This window comes from Aphelocoma coerulescens, chromosome 6 (assembly GCF_041296385.1).
Source record: "Aphelocoma coerulescens isolate FSJ_1873_10779 chromosome 6, UR_Acoe_1.0, whole genome shotgun sequence".
NCBI lineage: Eukaryota > Metazoa > Chordata > Aves > Passeriformes > Corvidae > Aphelocoma > Aphelocoma coerulescens.
The window spans coordinates 33360557-33378302 of record NC_091020.1 but is presented as its reverse complement, the minus strand read 5'-3'; the positions used below and the strand labels follow the sequence as shown (position 1 = coordinate 33378302).

The following is a 17746-nucleotide window of genomic DNA, read 5'->3' as shown; positions in this document are numbered from 1 at the left end:
TTCTTTAATGTCACAGCTCTGGCCATCTCTGAACAGTAGAGATGCTCTGCATGAGGAATCTCTCTCACACTGAGGGCCCTGCACATATTTTGATACTTTTCCTGGATGATATCAATATTTCCATCTGTGAAGGCAGACTTGAATAGTTGGGGCTGTGGCCAACTGGAGTAAAAGGCACCCACACCTCATGATTGCACGTCCAAAGGGTCTCAGGGCAGTGGGGCTGAGCACAGAATTTCATCCATCTGAAGTGTTTTCCTCCTCCTTATCTCTCTTCTCTGGATGCCAAGGAAGGCCAGTCTTGTGGTTAGAGATTACATGAGCTGCAGAGACCCATTTTAATTTCCTAACTGCTCCCCTCTATTGTGGATGAGTGTTGTGCCTTCTGTATTCCACCCAGGCACTGGATTTTCCGGCTCTTGGGTCTGGCTTTGTTAAGTGCTGGCGTGCCCTCCCTTTTTATGACTTTGGTGTCAAAGATCAAAGACTTTTCAGTGATTTTACTGTTTCCAAGAGGAAGATTTTGCTTATTTTAGTGACATCTTAATTTCTGTTTCTCATTTGCTGTTGCTTTATGGCAGGCACAGCCATTGGAACGGGAGAGACCTGGCACTGGGGGGTAGATGAGGACTTTGATCACTACTTTCTTTTGGTGACTTTCTGAGCTTCCTTGGAATGGGAAAATAGTGAATTGCTGTGGCTAAAGGCAAGGAAGGACACTTTCTGAGGCATTGGGACACCTGCAGTGCTGCTTCTGTTCTTTATTTTGAGATCATACCTCAAATTCTTCATTTCTCCTGCATGCGGTCCTGTCATTTCCATCATGTTTTCCCATGCCTTGGATCCCAGAAGAACCTTTGAGCTCCTGCAGACAGGATTTTGTTCCTCGCTGCTTGGTGAGGTGCTCCTGGCCACAGAGATGGGATTTCATGATTTTGCTGTTAAATTTTCAATTTTCTTCCTTTGCAAATGCCATATGAACATTGCCAAGATAAATATTTTAGACATTTTCTAAATCCTTTTTTGTAAGCTAAGGTTTAAAGCAATGTGATGAAAATACAGCTTTGCTTTTGAGATAATTTCATCTGGTTTAAGAAACACTGGAGGCACCAGTGTGAACTGAGGAATGAAATCAAGTCAAAGAAGAGAAGCATTGTGGTGTCCCTTGAAGACCCATGAAAAGGGACTTGTTCATCTCAGTAGCTGACTGAAGACAAAACATGGAATGGTTTGGGTTGGAAGGGACCTTAATCATCTTGTTCTACCTGCCATGGGCAGGGACACCTTCCACTATCCCAGGTTGCTCCAAGCCCTGTCCAACCTGGCCTTGGACGCTTCCAGGGATGGGGCAGCCACAACTTTTTCTCACATTCAAATAGAGTGATGAAAATGAGGGACTGGCAGCAAAATCTGTGGAGGATTTTGTGTTCCACGGGAGAGTTGGCAGCAAAGGCTGAACCCAACTGATACCTTAAGCTAAAATGTTTTCCACCGAATAGTTCTCTCCACTTACATTAACCTCAACATAAATGTTTGGAATGAATGTTGGAGGAGGTAATGCACCCAACCTCACTTCAGCAAGACTGGGCTCACTAAAGCTCTGAACCTGACCTTCCAAACAGGCAGAAGAATGCAAAAAATCAAGCTGGAGTGCATCTAACTTGAGAACAGGGTGAATTCCTATCTCTGTGCTGGCATTCACAACCCCTCCACTTGCACAGTCTTGTGGTCAGCCACTGGGGACCAAGTGCTGATCCTTGAAGAGAACATTCTTTGCATAATTCAGGTTTTTTTTGAAGTTGTTTTGTAAAGCTGGAGAATAAGGAAAGATTGCAGAGCTTGTGGTCTCATGGGAGGGGGATCTGTAGGGATGACCTTCAGATCATCTCAGCTGTCTGCCACTGAGAATGAAAGATAAGTTTATTCCTGGTGGCTCAGTCCTTTAATTCTGCCTTAAAAGTGCATTACCTAATGGTTACTATTTAAAATTAAAAAAAGAAAAACAGAGACTATGACAAATACACTCACAAGTGAAATTGGGACAGCCAGCGAGTGGCTATGACTCCTATGCTCCTGGCTATTAACTTGGTTAGGTTTCTAACACAAGCTGGGCAAGAAAATCTCTTTGTTCAATGACATCCTCTGATTCAATGGATTTTTGAGACAGACTAATTTCAGCTGAAGTTAAACAGCCCTCTGGGGAGGCCCCATTTCGCAAATCACTCCTTTCCCCTTCTGCTGGGATGGTTGATGCTCCACAGGACTTTGTCTCAGCTTGACTGTCTCTCTCTCCTGGCTCCTTGCCACTGTTTCTGTTCCCAGGAGTGGGGTGGTAACAAACCAAGGCTGTCTGTAGCACCACGCTTGCAGTTTTTTTCCCCCTCAAAACAAGTCAAAATACGCTGTTGAACTTTCTTCTACCCTCATTAAATCCCACTTTCCTAAAGGGGAAAATCAGAGGCAATGGACAAAAGAACTCCCTTGCTGAGCTTTCCTCTCACATAATTGATAATTATTGGCCTTATGGGAACAAGAAAGGGAGAGCTGAGAAGTCCTGTGTGGGGAGCATGCACAGCAAATGGAGAAGTGAGACTAGATTTGGAAACAGGAGTGGGAAAAGGAGTATAAAAATCACAGGATGTGGCTCAAGATGCTGAGAAATGCAGGGGGAAGGTGATACTGAACTCACCCCAGAGTGGAGGGAAGGAGAGGAGAAAAATGAGATACTACTGTGGAGCTTTATTTGCATACCTGTGAAAGGAAAAAAAAAAACATGAATGATTTCCCAGTGTGTATTGATTTGCATATTTGGCATCAGAGCCTGTGCTCAATCTCAGAACAGTAAATCTAGTGGGAGTCCAATATTACTTCAATTTACATGGGTGCAAATGGAAGTAGAATCTTATCTTCTATGTTCTTTCCAACAGCTAAATTTAGAAGAAAATAAATCCAAGCTCATTCATGCAGGGACTACAAAACAGAGCGCTTAAAATATTTCCTATCACTGTGAATTTATGGTGTAATCATTCAGTAACTCAGATCTCAGATCTCAGCCACTTCATTATTGGCACTTTTATCTGAGGGTTGCACTCCGTCTGTCGGATCTCGTGCTGATGTTGGCTGGCTTGGGGCCAGCCACATCTACGAAATCACCTTGGTTTGCACCATGGTCAGTCTTGCCCTGTTGTTATTATAATAGCTGTTTTTAATTCTCTCTTTTTTGCTGTTTTTTCAGGAATCATCCGGCTGAGGGATGGATTTCACGACCGCTACCCGGTGGAAGATTACCTGGATCTGTTCGACTTGGCAGCACATCAGATCCAGAGCGTGCTGCAGAGCGATGAGGGGAAGGAGCGTGGCAGGAGGAACAACATCATCATTGGTAGGGCAAATGCAGCCCCAAAACATCCCCGTAGCTCCACATGGGCAGCACTCAGAGCTGAGGGGCCAGAGGGGGATTTTGTGACTTGTTCTCAGCACAGAGCCCCTGGCGTTGTTTTTCCCTGGTGTGCCTGGAAGCTCTTGGCTTTCTTTCCCTGGAGGGTGGTTCCCTGCTTTGTTAAGAAGCTGTGATTATCTTTAGAAAATTCCTGAGCAAGTGCTGTATTATCTGATGAACGTCAGCATTTAATTAATGTGGGGTTCTGCTTCCAAGAATGAGAATGACCTTGGAAACTCCTTCAAACCCAGTTTTCCTTTTGTTTTCATAGAATCATTTAGGTTGGAAAAACCCTCTAAGATCATCAAGTCCATCCATTGCCCCACAGCACTTCCAAGATCACCCCTAACCCGTGTCCCCAGGTGCCACATCCACTTTAAGTACAATTATGAGGGGATTGCCTGTAGTGCTGGGATTGTGGCTTCAGTTCCAAATGCTGGAGCAGTGTGTCTGGGATAACACAAAACTGTGGTGTAATGACACACACTGGCTACTGGAAAAATCCTGGAGCTGATGGGAGACACGATAAGGAAAGCTCTCAGTGGCTCTTCTCAACCTCCAACAGAAGATATTGATATAATGAATTGGTATGAAAATTAAATTACCTAATTACCACTAAAAATGGTCTAGAAGTGCTGTTTTATTGTACTTTCTGGAAGTCCATGGTTAGCACTGGGCTCTAGGGAGGGATCCCTGGATTGCTTTCCGTGACACACAGTGGGCTCATCCACTCCGGTCCATGGTTACAGGTTTATAGTGCCCATGAGGAACATCACAAACTTCTAAATTCTGCTCTTGCTCTCTGCTAAATCCAGAAAACTGAGGGGATGGGAGTTTTACAAGTGTTACTCTGTCACCTCAGAATTTCCCAGGAAAACCAGACACGTTCCATGCAAAAAGTAGTTGTGCAAGTGACAGTTCCCTGTCAAAAAGAGACTTTTCAAGGAGGCTTGAAGCCACAATTCTACAGAAAATAGAGATAAGATTTTTGCTGCCTGCCCTCAGAATTATGGGGGGTTTGGTCTCATTATAAGCAAAAATTATAACCTATTGCTGGCTGGATGAGATGGTGATGATGCCTTAGCTTGGTTAAACCAGAGCCTGGGCTGAGTCACATTTGTTCAGAACTTCCCCAGCCCCTGTTTAAACCCATCATTCACTTTATTAAACATCTGCAACACTGAGCAGCATCTACAAGATGCGATTCTTAAGAAATGTTGCTGTCAAGGACATCTGCAGATTTGCCTGCTACTTACAATAATATCTCCTGTCCTTTCATGGGTGAAGTGCTTATGCTAATTAAATTCACTAATCTAATTGGCAACGTACATCTTTGATTACTTACCTCCTGTTGCAGCTTTTTGTAGAGTTCACTTTGTGTTTCTTTTTCCGGTGGTCTCATTTCTTGTTTCATTAAGGTTCTGCTGGGTTTTCTTATTAAGTTTACAGGAAAAGTCTTGAATGATTATACTCATTAAGGCAGTCTTTTATGACCTTGGTAAAAAACAAAACAAAGCCATCTAGCCTAAAATGAATCTGTATGAATATCAGGTTTGCTCATAATCTTCCTTTTCTTATTTCAGATGACTGCAAAGAAAAATCAAATTAAAACTGTAAATATTTCAGTAGTTCATCATGTTATATTATTTTGAAAAGTTAAGCTTCTTTGGATATTAAACCTAGTGGGTAATAACTGCATTTTCCAAAAAAAATCCAACTCCAACATCTGCTCAGAGATGAGCCAGAGAGGACAGGGCTGATCCAGCCTGAGGCATTCTGAGCAGGAGTTGTTTATGTGGGATCATTAATATGATAAATTCAGAGGAATGGCTTGCGAAAACACAATATGATGTTAATCCATTAATGACTAAATAAGGAGGTTATATGTCCATTCTTTAGGCAATTTAATAATTCATATGTTCTTTAAGTCCATACCAAAAAAACCCCAATTCAGTTGCACTGGAGTAATTAAACATAATTAATTGTCGGTGATTAATTTATCTCATGTTTAGTATGGTTTTTTCTCTTTGCAGGTATTAAAACCAAACTGTCAAATTGTCAGGAATATTTTTGTTAGGCTGCTTCAGGAAATTAAAATTATAAAAAATCAGCAGGGACCAGAATGATTGCAATTTTTTTCACGTATATATATATATATTTTTTTTTCCCTCATTAAATTTGTGACAGTCATCTTGTGGGAAGATTTACCCTCTTGAGCCCAGGTTCTGCTGGGCTGACTGCACTGGAGCAGCACCTTGAGCCCTGTTAATGCTTTAGCATGATTTGGTTGTGTGCCTGTGATCTTGGGTTGGACTTGACAATCTTGGAGGTCTTTCCCAACCTTTATGATTCTGGGATTTTCCCTGGTTTGGGTCCTGCCTGCAGATTTCGGGTGGTGGCAGCTGATCCAGCTGTCACAATTTCTGTGGAATGTGGGCTCTGATGTTCAGAGAATCCACCCACTTACATGTAAATGCAGTGATTTTTTTGTAGTTCACGTTGCAGAAGTGTAGGGAGGTGTTCACAGGTTTGACCACGCTAATTGGGATAAATCCAACAGAACATTAAATGTGATCAGGGAACAGAGCAGAGAACTGTGAAGGGTGATCATGCCTCGTCCAGAGAGGAGTAGGTGGCTCGATGAGGACATAGACTTTAATTACCTTGGCATGATTTAGGCAAACATTTCTGAGGGAGCTGTCTCAGCTCAGCTGTGCCTGCCACAGAGATGGAGCAGTGACTTCCCAAGGTTGCTCCCATCCCTGGAGTGCCCTCTCCTGTAAAGCCCTGTCTGCAAGGGCTTGTACCCCTTTGCATTTCCCCACGTCCCGGTAGCTCAGGAGAGGTTTCTGTGGCAGGGCTGTCTCAGCTCCTGGCCTCTGTTTAATCCTTTGTGTTTCTGCCTCACCCAGCGTGGGAGCTGGGCTAATTGAGTTTTAATTGACAACTCAAAGCCTGCTGGTGATTAGGCAGTGCTTTGGCTAATTAATTTAGAATGGAAGAGCGGAGCTGTTGTGGACACCCAGCTATAGCCAATGGACCTGATCTCCTCCTCCTGAAAAGAGGCAAAATGAACGTGACAGAAGATTAATGTGTTTTCTAACAACTCCCAGACTTTGTTAATGAATCCCATTATGTTCAGCTGAAGTTTGGAGCCAGTACCTTTCTCATGTTGTGTTTTGTCCGTCTTTTAAATCTTTATTGGACTTTCCCAGAAGAGGAAAGAAGAAAAAATAGGGAAATAATGTACAAGTCTATAAGCCTACAACATTATTATTTTTTTAATCTCCTTCCCTTTGATTTGAAAAACCTCATTAGCAAGAATTAGCTTTCATAGACTGCCAGAGAGTGCAAGTCCCCAAAAAGCTTCCATATATGTTTTATTAAACAGTACAGTGCCACATAAATGCCAGTATTTCTTAAAAAGACAGAGAAGGTTACAAAATTCAAAACATCAGATCATTTATTTAGCAGCTGAACCATCATATACTCACTCTGGCAGAGATTTTTACTGATTATATTTCTCCCTGTAGCATTGCATTCAGAGTGAGCTTCTTCAGTCATGAAAGACACCAGAATCTGGTATTTTACCAAAGTGTGCTATTTATTCTGTAAACCTTTTATCTATTAGTAAATACTTGACTTCTTCTACATGAATAATTACATAAAAAATATTTCAATCCTCAATGACACAACTCAGCTGCTTTTAAAATATTTCTTATGTGCTCACTGATTCTCCTGATTATGTTTTCCACGCTGTTGATCAGCAGGGGTGGTAGTTTCCACACTTTTCTGTAGGAAATTGTACAATTTGTTAGCAAGCTGCTCCTCTGAGATTGGGAACATTAAGGCCAACCCGTGGGTGCTACAAAGAGCACTGCAAGGCTTCAGCAGGGACAAACTCCTGCTTCCTCATGGCCAGGTTGGATGGGGCTTGGAGCCACCTGGCCTAGTGGAAAGTGTCCCTGCCCATGGCAAGGGTGGCAACAAGATGATCATTAATATTCCTTCCAGCCCAGATCATTCTGTGATTCCTTGATTTTTCACTACAGAATGGGATAAAACCCTGAGCAGTCCATTCCAGCTCAAATCTATTTGCATGTGTTAAGCACCAGCAGGAAGCAGTGTGCTTATGGACAGTAATATTTCAGGGGGAATTGCACAAAACCTGCCTTAACCATCCCTGCCTTCCCAAAGGCACAGGGCATTGGGATTGCTGCAGCCCTGGGAACTTTAGCCAGATCAGTTTGCAAGAGCTAAGGTGTATTGAAATTCTTGGAGTCAATTTTGATCTATCCATAGCAATTTAAAATTCAGCCAATTTCCACTCCAACATGAAGAGTTGAATGAGTTACCAGCAGAGATGCCTCTCATTTCCAGGGGAGGCCAGTGCCTCGACAATGTGGGACAACAACGCTTGGATTTTCTTCTATGACAACAGTACTGAAGGAGAACCTCCCTTCCTAATCCAGGATTTTATCCATGCCTTCCAGCCAAATGCCAAACTTATCATCATGCTGAGGGACCCTGTAGAAAGGTGAGCCAGAAAATTTTCTTGTTATAATAATATTATTAGTTCTCACTCTGTTGGATGCAGGTAAATATTCACGTGGTGTTGGAGAGCTACTTGGTTGTGGTAAGAGGGGTTTTATTCTGTGTATTTTGGCACAGGTAACTGTGATAATGTTTTAAAGAGAAGCATGTGAGTGTGAATGCCATGAGTGCCATGCCTGGACACCTGAGCTATTCTAAAAAGAAGAATTTATAGGTTTCCAAATGCAATCAAATGCCATCACATGAGCTAATATGCCTTGGTTCTCAGCAGGGCTCGCTAGATTAGGAGGGCACTGCAGAAGTGGTCAGACCTCAGCAGAAGTGGTCCTGGGAAAAGCTTCATTTCATTTAGGTAGAAAAATGTATGTTTTCATGGGGTTTGAAGTTCCTACTGATTAAATAATAATGATTAACAATGATTAAATAGCTCCAGAGTCAGCAAAGGATATAAACGTCTTTAAATCTGGAAAGTGCTTGGTGAGAACCTTGTGTAAAGTTTCACTGGGCATTTGTAGCTTGCACAGCCAACAGCTACAGAAGTTCATCCTTGGTGTTCCTGACTTGTTTGTAGGGAAAGGGCTTGGCTTTTGCCAAGGTATGGGCTGTTTTGAATGGCTGTGGAGAGACAGGAATGTGCAGCTTTCCTCTTGCATGTCACTTCTTCTCTCCAGTCTTCCTTCAGATTTCTGGGACATTTCTTTCCACTATGTCCTCTGAGGAAGGATAAAAATGATGAGGGTAATGGGGAGAGTGGATGGGGTGAAGATAGAGTCCACAAGGATCAGACTGAGGGGGTGTGAATTCCTTCTCACTGTAGCTCCATAGGGGTATTCAGGATACCTCTGGCAAGGTCAATGCCCAAGGGCAGAGCCCCAGAAAAACTCAGGGAAGGAAGGGGATGCAGATGATGGTGGGGGTTGCAGATGATGGTGGGGGTTGCAGATGATGGTGGGGATGCAGATGATGGTGGAGGTGCAGATGATGGTGGGGATGCAGATGATGGTGGGGATGCAGATGGTGGGGGTGCAGATATTGGTGGGGGTGCAGATGATGGTGGGGGTGTAGATGATGGTGGGGCTGCAGATGATGGTGGGGCTGCAGATGTTGGTGGGGTTGCAGATGATGGTGGGGATGCAGATGATGGGGTTGCAGATGATGGTGGAGGTGCAGATGATGCTGGGGTTGCAGATGATGGTGGGGATGCAGATGGTGGTGAGGATGCAGATGTTGGTGGGGCTGCAGATGTTGGTGGGGCTGCAGATGATAGTGGGCACCAGGCTCTGGTGGCTCTGGGAGAAGAGCAGACCCGTGGTGCTTGTGCAGGCAGCCTGTACCCACTGCCCAGCAGCTTCCAGAGCAGGGATGGGGCACCCCAAGGAGCTCCCCTGCTAGCAGGACATGGCTGTGGTGCGAGCAGGGCTGGGAGATGCTTCCCAGCTCCTGTGTCAGGAACTGCAGCTCTCAACTTCAGCGGCATCTCCTGACCCCAGGGGTTAACAGATGGTAATTTTATGTGAGAGAACGCCTGAAGTGGCTTCCTCATGTAAATTAGTGACAAACTCCCTGATTGCCTTAACCACCCTCTGTAATGGGGATGTACTCTCTGCCAGCCTTATCAGGGGTGACAGAAAAAGTCAGCTTCATCTCCCTTACTGTGTTTGTGACAAATTGGTTCCTTTTTGTTTACAGTTCCTTACATTCCTGATGGCTCATCTGAGCTGCAGGACCAAAAGCAGAAGGGACAGCTCAGGCATCCACTGGTGATGCCAGGCAGTGGGACAGGTTCCTTGGAGTAGCCAGGAGGGCATGGAGCTGGGACAGGCTCTGATCTAACCTGCACAGGGTCTGGCCTATCCCCAGCAGGGAATATTTGAATGACATAATTTTTGTGATGGCTGTCAACCGGTGTCATTAGTTCATCAGAATGGATAGAGGTTGAAGGGAAGGACTTCAAGCAGCCAGAACAGCTGAAATCCTAATCAGCAAAGGCAGATGTCCCCAGAATTAAAAACACATAGGGGAAAAAAAAAAAAAAAAAAAAAGAAAGAAAAATGGAAAGAAAATCTCAACTGCCCTGCAGAGGGAGAACTTGTCTTCAAGAATGTAGTTTTTCATAAGATGCCAGCAAGCCTTAAAAATGATGCATTTCTTTTGATGGATGGTTAGAAACATTAAGCAGTCATATTAAACCTCTTTAATGACACTTCAACCTGGCCCATGCTGTACCTGATGCCTGCTGGCTGATTTTCCCCAGGAAGAAACCTTTCACCAGTCAGTCCCACCATCCCTGGGACAAGCTGAGTGCTGATATATCCACATTTCCTGCAAGTAGGAGATGCTATTGTGTGTCTAATTTAGGTGAACTCAGCAGGCTTGGTCCTTCAGCTGTTCCCTTTTTTCTTTTTTATTAAATGAATGGAGTCTTCATTTGTTTCACATGGGAATTAAAATCCTTGTTCTTGCAAAACACTGACATAAATAATGAGTGCAGAGGGGCTATTCCTGTGCTTAAGTGCTTTGCTGGATTAAGGCCTAAACTTTCCAAATGAGATATTTTTAAGTACCCACAGAAATCTAGGGAAGTTAAAGGATAAATAAAGTAAGTACAATACAAAAGGTTACTAGAGTAATAAGCGAGACCTAAATAGATTGGTGGTTTTAGGTCATTTCTTAGACACCTGTGGGTTTTTGGAAGAGGCTGAAAAATATGTAGGATTTCTGGAATTTTGTCAAGAGATGGGTACTGTGGAGGCATAAAATCTGTGCTGCAAACACACTTGGAGAAGTGACTCCTCGAATGATACAAAATCCTGTGGTATTGTTGTGATTCTGGTCATTCTAAGCCTAATTACAAATGGAATTTAAAATATCATGTTCAGCAGATCCAGTATTTGTGCCATGTCAGAGTATTTCTTTTGTCTCTTTAAAACATGTTCATCTTGCAAAAGCCTAACCAAGCTTTCAGGGGTTAATGCTAAAATTCATATTTTCCTTGCCTGTAGGTTTTGGGTTTTTTCACCACATCACCCCCAAAGAGATTTGAATTTACATAAACTTTTTAAAGTCATTTTAAGCAATTGAAAAACTTGTGCTAAAAGTGTGCAATGAGAGGATACTCCTCTGTAACTTAGTGAAACTCCTGCTTCATCTTGAAAAAAAAAAATAGAAAATCAACAGGTGGAATGCTCTAAATGGGAAATTTTTGATGGAAAATCAATGTAAGATTGGAGGTGAAGCTTCCTGTAAAAAGAGTGTGAAATCCAGACTCAGTCATGATGGTAGCCAGCTTGGTAATCATATACAAATTACACTTTCTAACCCAGCTAAAGTGACAGTTTCTAAAATCAGCTTTAAGCTTTAGAGGCAAGGACTGTTCCTGTCCATGGAACACCAAGTGCAGAGGGGCACCAACATCACCTGAGACCGGTTCTATTGCTCACGGAGAGCATGAATTTAAAGCCTAAAAATTTGCCTTCAGGAGAAAACACCCACAATTTCTAGGGTCAGGTCTCCAGGGATGCTGACCTTGAAAGTGGGGATGCTGTTCAAAATTCCCTGGAGAGGCTTTTGCTGGGAGCTAAAACTCATTAAAATGAGTGGAAAAAGTGTTTCTGGGCAGCAGGCTGTGGGTGGGATGCTGTTACACACATGTCCCCTTTCCCTGGAGTCCAGTATGGAATTCCAGATTGGAATTGCCAGGTAAATAAATGCTCTTCTATTAAAATGCCCTAGGGCATATCACTGTGTCCCACAGCCATAGGGAGGAGGAGAGAAGATCCAGCAGGCAGGAACTGTGCAGCAAGATTGATCTATTTAATTATTTTACAAACTCTTTGATAGACTTTTTTCTTCATAGTCTAATTGGACAAAGGATCAGGCTCCCCTTGGGGGTGATTGGCTAAAATCCTAAAACATCCATTGTCAAAATATTTTACTACTATGCTACAAACAAGACTTTTCAAGGCTGCAGGTGTTTGGTTGTTTGCATTCCCTGCCACCTCTTCTGTGAGGGAGAAAAGTCTCTCACGGGCTTAGAAAATAGCAAGGAAATCCTTGCTAGCAGCATTTTTGTATCCACACTCTTCCACCCCCTCAGCCCCTCACTGCCACGTTTCCCCCACAGGTTGTACTCCGATTATCTGTACTTCGCCAGCGCCAACAAATCCGCGGAGGATTTCCATGAAAAAGTGGCGGAGTCCCTGCAGCTGTTTGAGAGCTGTGTGCTGGATTTCTCCCTGCGAGCCTGTGTCTACAATAACACCCTCAACAACGCCATGCCTGTAGGTATTTCCAGGCACATTTGGTTCCTTGCTGCTTTTTCACCTGGGGGAAAGGTTGTGAAGACACCAAAATCCTGCGCAAGGAAGCAGCGAGAAATCGAAACTTTGTCCCTTTTCGTTTGTAAAGTGGAGGACATAAATATAAGTGTAAACATGTAAAAGATGGTGTAGGGGCCCACCTGTCTCCTCAGCCTGTTCCCTGATGAATGCCAACAGGAATAACGCAGCCTTGCTATTGTGCAAGTGCATGGAGAGTGCATTTAGTGAAGATTGCAATTTAATGTGCATGCTTTTTGCAGATGTCTCCAAAAAGTAGCTCTGGCAAAGATCTTTGCAGTACCAAATTGCCTCAAAATCAGAATAAATTATGTGTTCTTTTGTAAGAAAAGGCTACCAATAGCTAGATAAAACCTTTTTTTTCCCTTTTTTTTTTTTTTTTTTTTTTTTTTTTTTTTTTTTTTTTTTTTTAATTTGTGTGTGCCAGAAAATGATACAAGAAAACACAGAAACTGCTGGCAGGGGAGTGGATAACTATTAGAGGCTTAGGATTCCAAAATTCACAATTTTTGCATAGAACTCACGTCAGATTTTGCTTGAGGGCAGAAAATAATACAGAAGAGATTGACTTGAAGTATCACATCTGGCCACTTTGCCAGTCAATCCTCTTTTATTTGCTCAGGCTGTAAAGGATTCAGAGGGAATAGTTCCCTCCTTTGCCTCTGGGGTGAAGTTATTGCCTCGTCCACTGGATAAAATAACAGTACAAGAGTGTATTTCATGGGCTGGAGCCCTGCAGCAGCAGAGCAAACAGGACACTGCTCTCACTCACCAGGTAGACTGGAGCTGCTGATCCCTGACTGCAGCTGCCAGGACTCCCTCACACACCAATTGCTGCTGGGCAGCATCACTGAATTTTCCAGCCATCTGCTTGCACAAAAGTGTTCCTTCCAGTGTGGCAGAGAAAGGCAGAGAGAGAACCAGAAGGAAAGATTTTCCTCTTACGTTCATCCTCAGGGTGCAGAACCCATCTCCGTTTGTTGTCTTCGGCAGCCCTCTGAAGGAGATGCTTTTGGAAATGAGCAGAGGAGGCCTCTTTCCATAGAGCCACAAGCAGGTGTTTGAATAAAACCCACATGCCAACTGTGCTCCTCAATGGCCCTTTTTAGCTTCTTCTTCAGCCAAGTTGCTAAATCTGTTGTGTTCGTGGTTTGCTGTGTGTTGAAAAAGTGAGGATTGCTGTCCCTGGTGAGCTCATTAGGTTGCTAATTCTGTGACTATGCCAGGAAAAAAGTGGGTTTGCTATTTGTTAATGTATTTCTGAAACCAGAGAGGTGCCCTGGGCATCGTGGCTGCTGCTGGATGCTGATGGTGAAGAAAGGGGTGTTTGGCACTTGGAATCAGTGGAAAGAACATTACCCAGAGAAAGGCACAATGACCAGGGTGCTCCCAGTTGTGGCCTTCCAGCACCTGAAGGAGTGGACAAGGGAGATGGAGAGACTGTTCACAAGAGCCTGGAGTAAGAAAATAAACATTAAACCACAAGTTTGCCCCAGTGCTGAGTGGAAGGAGGCATTGACTGAGGGCTGGGGTGCTGCCCTGCCAGAATTACCCCATCTTAGCCTGATGTCTTAATCAAGTAAGAGGTTCCAAATTCTGGTGCAGCACATCCATAAAGAAGCCTGCTAAATATGGAGACTCAAGTTATAATCAGCCAAAGACACACGTCAGAATCACACAGGATAATAATAATTCAGCAATAATTCAAAATATAGCTTTTTTAGAGGAATTTAGGTAGTCCTGTAGGTCACGGGGCAGTGTCAGAAGTGAAAGAGGCTGTTGTCTGACTTCATTGGCTCTGTGGCAAAGTGAGCTGAAGATGCTAAGTCTCTTTTATGAAAGATACTTAAGACTTGGGATTCATGTTCCTCTCTTCTGAGCCTGAAGGGATTTAGAAAAATATTTATAAGCATAGTTGGAGCCTGGACTTTTTAAGAACACCAGGCTACACTTTTTATGTTTCAACTTGTTATTTAATATTGAGGAGGGAAAAAAACCAGAGATTAGGGCAGGAGAGGCTGAAAATCTGCCTTTCCCCCTCTCTGGTCTGACAGAGCCTGGCTCTGTCGTTGTGTACTCAGACAAGGCACCATCAACGCTGCTGCAGCTGAGATCTCAACCTAATTATTGCAATCAGAGGATGCAGCAAAATGCACCCAAAATCTCATACCTGATGTCAAGTCCAAATATTTGTCCTGCTTGTGGCAGCATGACCTGGTGCAGCTGATAGTCATGGAATCATTTAGGTTGGAAAAGACTCTTAAGGTCGTTGAGTCCAAGTTGTAAGGCAGCGCTGCCAAGCCCAGCCCTAAACCACGTCCCCAAGGTGAAATCAAACTGAAATAAGCAGCCCTAGGGACTGGGAAAGTGACAAGACTGAGCATCTTCCCTTGGATGGCTGCTCATCTGGGAGCCAAGAGCCCTCAGCATCTCCGTGAAGGCTGGATCATCCCAAGCACGGAGGAGCTTGGATGTGAGGTGTCTGAGCATCCTTCTACAGCTAACTGTGTCTGTGCAACACTTTTACACACACCTGTGGCTGGTGCAGCGGGTGCACAGCCCAGCCCTTGGTAAAATGACATCTCTCCCCTGTAGAAAAGCCATTTGCAAAGATTTCCTTCGGCTGCTCTGAAAACAAGAGGAAGATGACAAAATGTTCACCTATTTTCTTTTTGCCGTTCCTCAAAAGCACATTTTGGGGATATTTTGCCCAGATGATAGAGGTGAGTGTTGTTTTTCTTACAGCTAGAAGTGTTGTAAGGTGAATTAACTTGGGGTTTTTTGTGCTTACAGGTGAGGTTACAAGTTGGGCTCTACGTTGTGTATCTCCTGGACTGGCTGACAGTTTTTAACAAAGATCAGATACTTGTTCTTCGCCTGGAGGACCATGCATCAAACATGAAGTACACCATGCACATGGTGTTCCAGTTCCTGGATCTGGGTAGGTGCTTGCTGGTTTAAGCATGCAAAATCCTTATTATCCTTCTTCTTTTCGGTCGTTTTTTGCTTTTTTAAGAGGCAAAAAGAGCAGCAAAGGAATCTGGCTTGAAGGCTGCGTTAATCTCATTGCCTGGAGTCAAGCAAAATTAAATTCTCAAATGCCTGGTGTTAGAAGATCTTAGATTATATAAAGAAAAAAATTCCAGACCACTCAGAGTGCAGGGATTTATCTTCCCATACAGAAGCCAGTCCTGCTTCGGAAGGCACTCAGGGCTTGCTTGCCACAGGCTTCCAGGGATGCTAAGGAACCCCGCACAATTTTAGCCCAGAACCTAAATCTGAGCATGATGAAAGGTTGTGCTTGTAGCTGAGAAGGGGGAAATTGTGTTTTTGCTGTGTTGATTGAGACATCTGCTGCTAATCCTCGGAGAAACGCCGGCAGACAAAACGTTGCCCAATGTTGATTTGACAGCAGCAAGAGAATGAAAATGTGGCTGAAAAATTGTCTGTCTGGTCCAAAGATTGGTCTAGATGATGAGAAAGCTTGGATGTAGCAGACTGAACAGATGAAAAGCTTGGCATCTGCTTCCTGAATATGGTTTGTGCTGGAAAACTCTGTAGGTTTTTATCTTGCTGATGCACATTTATTCCCAAAGTGGGGGCATCACTACACCTGTGTCCACTTTGATCCCACTGCCAGCCTCCAAAATAAACAAAACAAGGGCTTACCTGAGTGCTGAGTGAAGCTTGTAGAGTTTCTGTCAGGTATTCATCAACTCACACTGTGAAATGAAATAGCAGCATAAAATACCTGCAGCTCCAAAATGGATGGGATGTTGTCTTCAATCATTTTTTTTCTGAAAACAGGTCTTTTCCTCCAAGAGTGATTTATGCTGCTTTTTATAGAGCTGATTAATTAATGGGAGAGGAAGATGTATTACTTCCAAATTTACCAGCAGTGATTTATTTTACTAATCTGAGCCTGCCTTCAATATTCTGAAACAACGTGGCTGCTAACAAAAATCACATTTTTCTCCCCATGGCAAACCTTCTAATTTAGTCATTAAATTTCTTTAGGATGGGCATTTTTTGGGGAAATATTTGAAGATAACATTCTCTTTTCCCACAGGACCTCTGAGTGAGAAACAAGAAGCTCTGATTACCAAAAGTCCTGCATCAAACACCCGAAGACCTGAAGACAGAAGCCTGGGCCCAATGCTGCCAACCACCAAGGCAATTTTAAGAGATTTCTATAGGCCTTTTAATACAAAACTGGCACAAGTTCTTTTTGATGATGCTTTTTTATGGAAGAGGACATAACGTGTAAATTTCGTGCCACAACTACAGTGCTTAAAGGAGTTTTTATTTTTTTAAATTCTATTTTTGTGTGTGGATATTGACTTTTTTTTTCCCCCATTCCAAAGAGCAGCCGGTGGATGAGCTGAGAGCCTCACCTTCAGTCAGCACATGTCTCAACAGCTCTACCACGTTTTCCTTGGGAGAATGGAAAGCATCTTGCTTTAATCAGTTTATTGCAACTTCTTTCACCCCTGCAAAGGAGTGGACAAGAATTAGGACAAAGATGATGTCTTACACTCTTCCACAGGGGTATTGAAGCTGAAACTTCTCTGAGATGCTACAACACAGAGTTAGCATCAGTTTCCTACAATTACACTTATAATCTCATTTTCAGTATATGTTATTCACTCATTTTCTTTTCAAACAATCAATGTCATTTAGTCATTAAAATTTTTAATTGAATTCAACCTAAAATTCTGTTTCTTTTTGTCAGCCTATTTACAAATGGTCTTCACTCATGGCTAAGTGTGTTTCCTTAAATCTGAAAGAAAGATAAAGTGTATTCACACAAATTTCCAAATCTAATTTATATCTTCAAGATAAATGGACTTTCCTAGCCACAGTTCTTGTAAAAGAAAATTTTCTAAGCCAGGTAAGAATAGATAGCTGAGATCCAAACAGGCTGATTTGGTGTTTAGCATAACAAATTCAGTTTGTTCATGTAAGTATGAATATGTATCATTTATTCATGTCACTCACACATTTTCCCAGTGAGAATGGGCTTTATTAAAAGTCCATTCCTGGCCATGGAGAGCTTTTATGGATATTTCTGCTAAATTCCACAGGATTCCTCTTCTCCATTGTGAAGGAATATGCATTTTAAAAGCCATATGAAATTTTGTTATTAAAATCATAAGTGGGCAGGACACTCAGTACCTTACAGAACAGATGTGTTACCTAAGGAATTAGGTGTATGTTATGTGTTTTGCTCTTCAGGAAAAACATCTACATCTGGTTAAAGAGGTCGAGATATGCAGACTTGAGTAAAAAAAAATAAAAATTGAAAGCTATGGAGAAACTTTGAGATACCTGAAAGTTTTTGTTTGACTAAAATGGTCGGATTTCTATGTAGATGTGCAGCAATTCAATCTTTGCTTTCAAACACACCTGGTTAGGT

The 17746-nt window shown here is 42.8% G+C and overlaps 1 protein-coding gene across 2 annotated transcripts in view; it reads left to right on the top strand.

The window, feature by feature from the left end:
- CHST15 (carbohydrate sulfotransferase 15) overlaps positions 1 to 17036 on the top strand; it is a 45087-nt gene extending 28051 nt beyond the window's left edge. For both annotated transcript variants that reach the window (XM_069020221.1, XM_069020222.1), the window contains exons 4-8: positions 3236 to 3382; positions 7820 to 7976; positions 12117 to 12273; positions 15124 to 15271; positions 16400 to 17036. In XM_069020221.1, the coding sequence (XP_068876322.1) occupies positions 3236 to 3382; positions 7820 to 7976; positions 12117 to 12273; positions 15124 to 15271; positions 16400 to 16590 (800 nt within the window). In that variant the 3' untranslated portion in view covers positions 16591 to 17036. The remainder of the gene's footprint in view (positions 1 to 3235; positions 3383 to 7819; positions 7977 to 12116; positions 12274 to 15123; positions 15272 to 16399) is intronic.
- The last annotated feature ends 710 nt before the right edge of the window (positions 17037 to 17746 follow it).